Source organism: Diuraphis noxia, unplaced genomic scaffold (assembly GCF_037042655.1).
Source record: "Diuraphis noxia isolate RWA-SAM2 unplaced genomic scaffold, SU_Dnox_SAM2 contig0002, whole genome shotgun sequence".
NCBI lineage: Eukaryota > Metazoa > Arthropoda > Insecta > Hemiptera > Aphididae > Diuraphis > Diuraphis noxia.
Genome location: NW_028301712.1, coordinates 74,189,653 through 74,196,709, shown reverse-complemented (window position 1 = coordinate 74,196,709; position 7,057 = coordinate 74,189,653). Strand labels below are relative to the sequence as shown.

The 7,057-nt window shown below is 26.0% G+C and overlaps 1 protein-coding gene across 1 annotated transcript; it reads left to right on the top strand.

Annotated features, from left to right (window-relative positions):
- Positions 1–2,198: 2,198 nt before the first annotated feature.
- Tektin-A (Tektin A) lies at positions 2,199–5,944 on the top strand. Its single transcript, XM_015522564.2, has 7 exons — positions 2,199–2,292; positions 2,352–2,605; positions 2,700–3,006; positions 3,068–3,282; positions 3,375–3,600; positions 4,505–4,659; positions 5,090–5,944. Exons 2-7 carry the CDS (start codon positions 2,379–2,381, stop codon positions 5,301–5,303), a joined length of 1,344 nt encoding a protein of 447 aa, XP_015378050.2. The 5' UTR covers positions 2,199–2,292; positions 2,352–2,378; the 3' UTR covers positions 5,304–5,944.
- Positions 5,945–7,057: the final 1,113 nt, after the last annotated feature.

Genomic DNA, 7,057 nt, shown 5'->3' with positions numbered 1-7,057 from the left:
AAATCTAAGATTTGAAAATTAAATACAAGGCTCCTAACATATTTTTACAATAGCGGGTGAAAAATAAAAGAAATATATAGTCACATTTTTTTTTTATAAGCATTCAAAGTTTGAATTTTAACAAAATACGTCAAAATCACGAAAATTCATAAATTGTTTTATGCTAGAAATTCATAAAAATGTTCCTTTTATATCTAAGATTTGAAAATTTAATAAAAGGCTCTTAACATATTGTTACAATAGCAGTTGAAAAATAAAAGAAATTCATAGTCACAATTTTTTGTTATAAACATTCAAAGTTTGAATTTTAACAAAATACGTCAAAATCACAAAAATTCACAAATTATTTTAAGCTGAAAATTCAAAAAAAAATGTTCTTTTTAAATCTAAGATTTGAAAATTTTTAATAATCTATAATATATCCTAGACAGATTCTCCGCTTAGAATCGTTTTTCGTATACAATGATATAATATCATTGGATTCAAATTTAATTCCATCCATTGCAGTAACCCTCTTGTAACATACTGTACAGCAGAGCGACATCTACGACTTGCCCGCTTTTTTTTTACAATGAACTTAAGAACGGATAGTATTTTATTACAGCGTAAGCACTAGAGTATAATCTAAAACTATAACTTATACACCTTTTCATACTTTTTAGTCTTATGTTTAATAAAATTTATTCCTAAAGTTAATTTCTTAAAGTACGTAGATACTGATTTTAGAAAATAATGGCGTTTTATATTTTAAGGAGTTATATTTAGGCAATTCATACGACATATACATTTTGGCTATGCCTATGTGGGAGTAGTAAATAAACATAAGACGTGTGTGTTTCGGAGAATCATAGCTGCACCGGACAACAGCCGCTGGATACAACTCTCGAACTCCCACGCACGTGTCAATACATCCCAAAAAATGACTTATATTATTGTTTGAATAACCATAAAAACTACTAAAAAGTAATAAATTAAACATACTTCCTTTATAAGCATCCAGACTATGTCCTTTGGGAATCACTTTTTGGTTTTAAATCAGATGTGCCCAGAATAAAAACAAATGTAATGTAATTATTTCATAGGATTTTTGAAAAATTTATCTTAATTTTAAGGTCCTTTCTCACTGTTTATTGAAAAGCGACATCCTAAAAATCCTTGATTAATAATCCTAAATAGTTTTTCAAAGAATGTATGTATTATATTAATTATAATTTTAAAATTTTATTTGAACATTTCAAAGTATTTGTAATTAACCATCGTTTATTGGTCTAAAATGGATGTAAAATACTTGTTCTTCGATATATTAACAAATTAAATCTTCTGTACATCACAACGATAAAATTGTGATAAGTGCCAACTAAATCCAGTAGTTCAAATGGTAATGCATAATATTATTGTTATTATTATTTCATTGCCTATTGTAAAATGCCCCGACGTTCATGATATATGCAATATTACAAGCATATCTGAGATTTTTGCTCAGGTTGTTGAACCACAGATACCGTGCGAGAGACAACTATTTCGTACAAAGTCAAGGGCATGCAGTATTTTCAAATCATAGGTTTTATACCATTTAAAACCTCACCCACACAATAAATTGTAATTATTATTAATTTACAACAATTTGCATTTTATTATTATTTTTTTCCATATAAAGCTATAACATAATACTTACGTTGCTACGATACTATTTACTATAGGTATTGATTATACGTTATCCTCCTTAAAGAAGACCTGGAATAACAGCATTTATTCATTTTATTTACCTAATATAAGCAGGTAAGTTGTTTCGTGTTTCGATATGTGATGTAACAAAGGTCAAAAATTTTAAAAATTTAATTTAAGATATCGTATATTGTTTACTTATCATTAAATGGTGTATTATATTCTTTACCAAGTAGTCCAATGGGCATAAATCAATAAAATCTTAATTACTTTACAATTCCAAATCGATTATAATACATAAATAACAATACTATGGAAAATCTCATATCTATCTTAATCAAATAAAACATAAATTGAAAGTGATTATTGATTTAAGTATGAGAGTAATAACTAATAAGTATAATATGAATTATAAATATTAATAATATAATAAAAAGTTATTCATTTACATAATATGTCATATGTGAATTATTATCACTAATTTATTTAATTTATTTAATTTATTTAATTTATTTTTTCAAATTCAATATTTAGGTTGTCAACTCATAGTGGTCTTTTAAATTAATAAATTAATTGCACACATTACGAATATTATTTAATAGTGATTGAAATTAAACGTACTCACATGTATTTATTATATTATTCTAAAACATATTATTTAGATATTTAATATTCTTTCTTTTTAGGTTTTTTTCTTAAAAAATTGCATCATCATGAAAAATCCGTCAACCCTTAATCGTCAGCTCTCAATGTGTGACATGATTTCCAATGATGTATCTGAAACAAACAACCAAGGTGTTCTAAAATCATGTGTCACTCATAACATCTGTGCAGATAATCCCAAACCGGATAACAATTTTTTATGTCCATTTCTTCAATGGCAGAAGCACAACGAGGAATTACTAAGCCGATCAGTTCAGGGGCATCATCAATCGAATGTGTAAGAATTTATGAAATGTTACTATTTAAATGTATTACATATTTGAAAATTATCTTATTACCTAATTATGTACTCATAATAAATATAAACTTAGGGTTGAGTATAATGTGCAGCGTGCAATAAACACATTATCTGGATCTGTGGATAAATCTATGTTGGATAGTACCAATAAAATTGCTGGTATGGCTAGAAGCATAGATAGATGGAAAGAATACATGATTCAAGTTATAGAAAACATGCGAAACGAAATTGATTTACTAATTTTGAGTAAAACAAAAATCCAAAAAGCCCAAATGGCGTTGCGTATTATATGTTCCATATCTGCCGAGTGCTTAGAACGACGGTCGTTTAGATTGGATACTGATCTCACATTAGATCCTGGACAAGTGGAGCTTGTTAAAGTATTACTTTAATCCTTAGATACATTTTTATTGACAACTTAATATAATAACCTGTAAATAGGAAAAAGAACTAATTTCTGAAATTGGAGATATATTTTGCCGCATGTTGTGCCAGATAAAAGTTCAAATAAACCGAAATAAAAACATGAAGGCTCGACTCGAAAAAAATTGGAGTGATAAATATCAGTCATTTCAAATTGATACCACAAATTTAGGTCTGAATATTCAGACGCCTATCATTATGTCACATGCGGACGTTATCAAAGATTCTGAAAAGTATGACCAACATATTGACACAAAATATTTTTAAATTTGGACTTTTTGTATTTTAATATTCGCATATTATATTATTTTTTTTTTTACTATAGCACTTGCTTATCAGTACCAGAATGGGAAACAATTACTAAAAGTTTATATGAAGAAGCTGAACAAATTTTGAACGAATCAAGACAATTAAGATCCCTAGTTGACGATGTACTCAAAAAAAGCGCAAATAGGTTAAGAGATCAAGCTGACACAGTTGATATTGCTCTGGCGCGATTTATATCCGATACACAACAAATTGGGCAAGCAATTGAGAACGACTTGAAACAAGTAACTAAATAATTTGAAAAATAAATTATATTCTTAAACTAAGAAATAGATATACTATGTATCTATAATATGTAACAAATTTTAATTTTTTAACTCTAAAATATTTCGTTGGTATTATTATGTTGAATTTAATTTTTGACCTTTAAATAGCTACCTATGTGTATGTATTAAATTTTTTTTAGTTTTAATATTGCCATCAATTAAATATCAATTGTTATAACATACGAAGCTAATATATAATTAAATGAAAAAATAATTATAAGCTGAAGTGATTACGCATTTACACCTTTAATTAATTGAAACTTAAGTTCAGCGGGGATCACACAATAATTTCATATTTTATTCTCAAATGTTAGCCATTACTATCTATTTATAAATTATGTATAATAGTCTTAAACATTTATAGCAGTGTAGAGTAAATTAAATTTAAAATGTAATAAAAGCATCTCACTTCCTTTGGATAAAAGTTACTTTTACGTTACTTATAAAGTAATTTCGTCACAGTTATTCATCATTTATAAATTTCAATTTATACTGATTTTATTTATAATAAGTAGTTGGGGACTTCACGTTTTTAATTCATTGCAATTTATGAAGTACTCTATTTTATACATTACGTGTTATTATTATTAATGACTAAAAATATTATAGGTAATACAAATTTAATTATGATAATTAAATTAAATTTATATTTAAGTTCGTTATTTTTTCATTAATGTCTTACGTACGTTATTCACAATCGGTATAAATTTCAACTAGAAAATGGATCTACAAATAAAACAATAATCTTATTTGTATACCGATCTTCTATTAATAATTAATAATGATATTAATAAAAATTGAAATATATTTTGTATGGTAACTTTTTATGAATTTGATTTCATTGATTAAAAATAAACTGTAGGTGGTTCAACGGTTGGGTGATTCGGAAAATTTAATCGGAGACCTCCTTCGCGTAATAATGAATTTAGAAAAAGCGAAGCAAACTGCTGAAACAAGATTACACAATCGGCTAAAACGTCCGGGGGATGAGAATGTCAAGGATAATGCACAACTAAGGTATTTTACATTATATTTTTCGGATCTACTGTAAAAAAATGTGCCTAATTTTCCTATGTTATATACATATTTTAAATATGCAATGTTACTGCATATGATACCGCTTCTCAATCAAATATTTAATGATAAAAACAAAAAAGGCAGTAATAACCGAGCAAATATATACTTATGTACTTATATAAATTCGCGGGGCTTTTGAATTTGTTAGCTTTTGGCAGTGATTTTTCATGATAAATTCATATTAATTGGGATAACCCTTTCCGAATCCATTTTATAGTTGGCGATAACAATCCTAGTCTATGTGCAATCACGTACTATATATTTCAACCATAATTTTATATACATAGTCGTTGATGATTATACATACTAGTAACAAAATCAATAAGTAATCAATTCTGTAATGTATAAAAATAAATAATATTTCTTTTAGCCTTATTTCGGAAGTTAAAAACCTAAGCGATCAATTAAACACTCTCAATTATCAGTTGGACTGCGCCAGAACTGGACATTTGGGTTTGCAAAAAGCTCGTTCGTTACTCGAAGACGATTCTCGAGTTAAAAGGAAAACACTTTGGATCGATAGCATTAGATGCCAAAAGATACGAGCGCATTATCCTTCCATGAACATATTACTTGGCCAATGAAAATTGAAATGCTATGATTATTTTAACAGTTAATAAAAATTAAATAAAAATATTTTTATTGTAGCCTATCAAAATACTAATAAATAATAATATATAATGCGATATATTAAGACCATAGGTACTCGCCATAATTAACTATCAAATTATCATTTAAAAATATAAACACAAATTATCTTGGCACTGAGCTAGACCACGTATTAAATATTAATACAATAATATGCATTTACAAACAATACACATTTTTATTTATCAAATCAAATAAAACACTGTATTGTAAATTATTGGTGTTTAGTAGTAATTAGTGTATTACCTATATTATAACATTGTAATTTATAGTTTGGCCAGCGTCATTCTAAATTTGTTCAGAAAATATTACAATAATCTAGTGCACCAGCTTCGCCATTTCTCGTTGAAAAAATTAAACAAAAAAACAAAGCGACACACTACTACATACACAAATATTCGGTTAGGCAAATAGTTATACACGTGTACGCTATACAGTCTGTAGGAATATAAAACACATTGATTCAGGAAACCTAATATTTTAGTCATTGTGATCATCTTAATTATTAGATTCTATAACAGCATCAAAATTCTTAAAATAATATATATATATATATAATATTAGATTTATTATAGATTTGATATAAAATTTTCTTTTTATTGAAGCGATTTTGTTTATTCATAAATTTTCAATGTACTTTTCTTATTTTTAGCTTGCTTTATTATTAATACAGAGTGTAACAGAAATACCTGACAATAGTGAAATAATTGTTGTTTTAATCAAATTTTAAACTTAATACCCACCAATAATGACATTTTAATTTTAATGATTTTTTTGGGGAAAAATAGTGACCAATTTGTAAGACTAATTTTTAGACAAATTTCGACGGTAAAAAGTCTAAATCAAGTTATTTATTTTCTAAAATATCAATTTTTTTCGGAGTAAATCTTTTTTTACGTTATAACCTTATAATTTATAAGTTTATAACTTTTTTCTAAATATTTTTTTGGTAATTTCCTGACATAATTATACATAAGTATAATTCTTAAATTATTTAGCGTACAATTTTCACGGTAATTTGTCACTCGTTTAACTATACATAGTATCAATTTTTTTCGGGTCATTCAGATCAACCCTGTAAATTTATATTATTTTGGGGAAACTTAAATGCTTAATATATACTGTTTAACATATTGTTTTTTATTATATATTTTACTATAATTTAATTTAATTTAACTCTATCCCTTTTAAAAAATAATAGCTTCTAAAGAAAGAAACAAAACAACAAAACATAATAATGTCTAATACAATTTTGTAATTTGGTATTATAATTATGACTGTTATTATTATAACGTGACCATAATTTATTTTCTTCTATATAAGTCGGATACGTGTACATTTTAATAAGAAAACCATATAATTTTGGGTAAAATAAAATTTTTTTATTGGAAAAAACTTTAATTGTTTAAATAAAAAGTGATAATAGAAAAACGTAGCTGTGGCCAATTTGTTTTTTATGTATGAATGATCTCTTTACATGATTTTAGATTCTGAGCGGAGATGAATAATGATAATAAATAAATAATAAATAATAAACATTTATGTTTATTTCTTTTTCATTTTTATTTTGTAAATACTTTTTCTTCCTCTAAACTTGCTGAAAAGTATCAAGTGTAGCATCTTTTCTGAAAGGTAATGTTCTTTAGCTGATACTTTAGAGAGGTCATTTCGATTAGGTACTCGAAATAAA

Excerpts from the sequence above, each read along its gene's own strand:
- Tektin-A (XM_015522564.2), top strand. The coding sequence starts at position 2,379 with ATGAAAAATCCGTCAACCCTTAATCGTCAGCTCTCAATGTGTGACATG. Across the intron at positions 3,007-3,067 it reads GACAAGTGGAGCTTGTTAAA|GAAAAAGAACTAATTTCTGA; the intron begins GTATTACTTTAA and ends ACCTGTAAATAG. Across the intron at positions 3,283-3,374 it reads GTTATCAAAGATTCTGAAAA|CACTTGCTTATCAGTACCAG; the intron begins GTATGACCAACA and ends TTTTTACTATAG.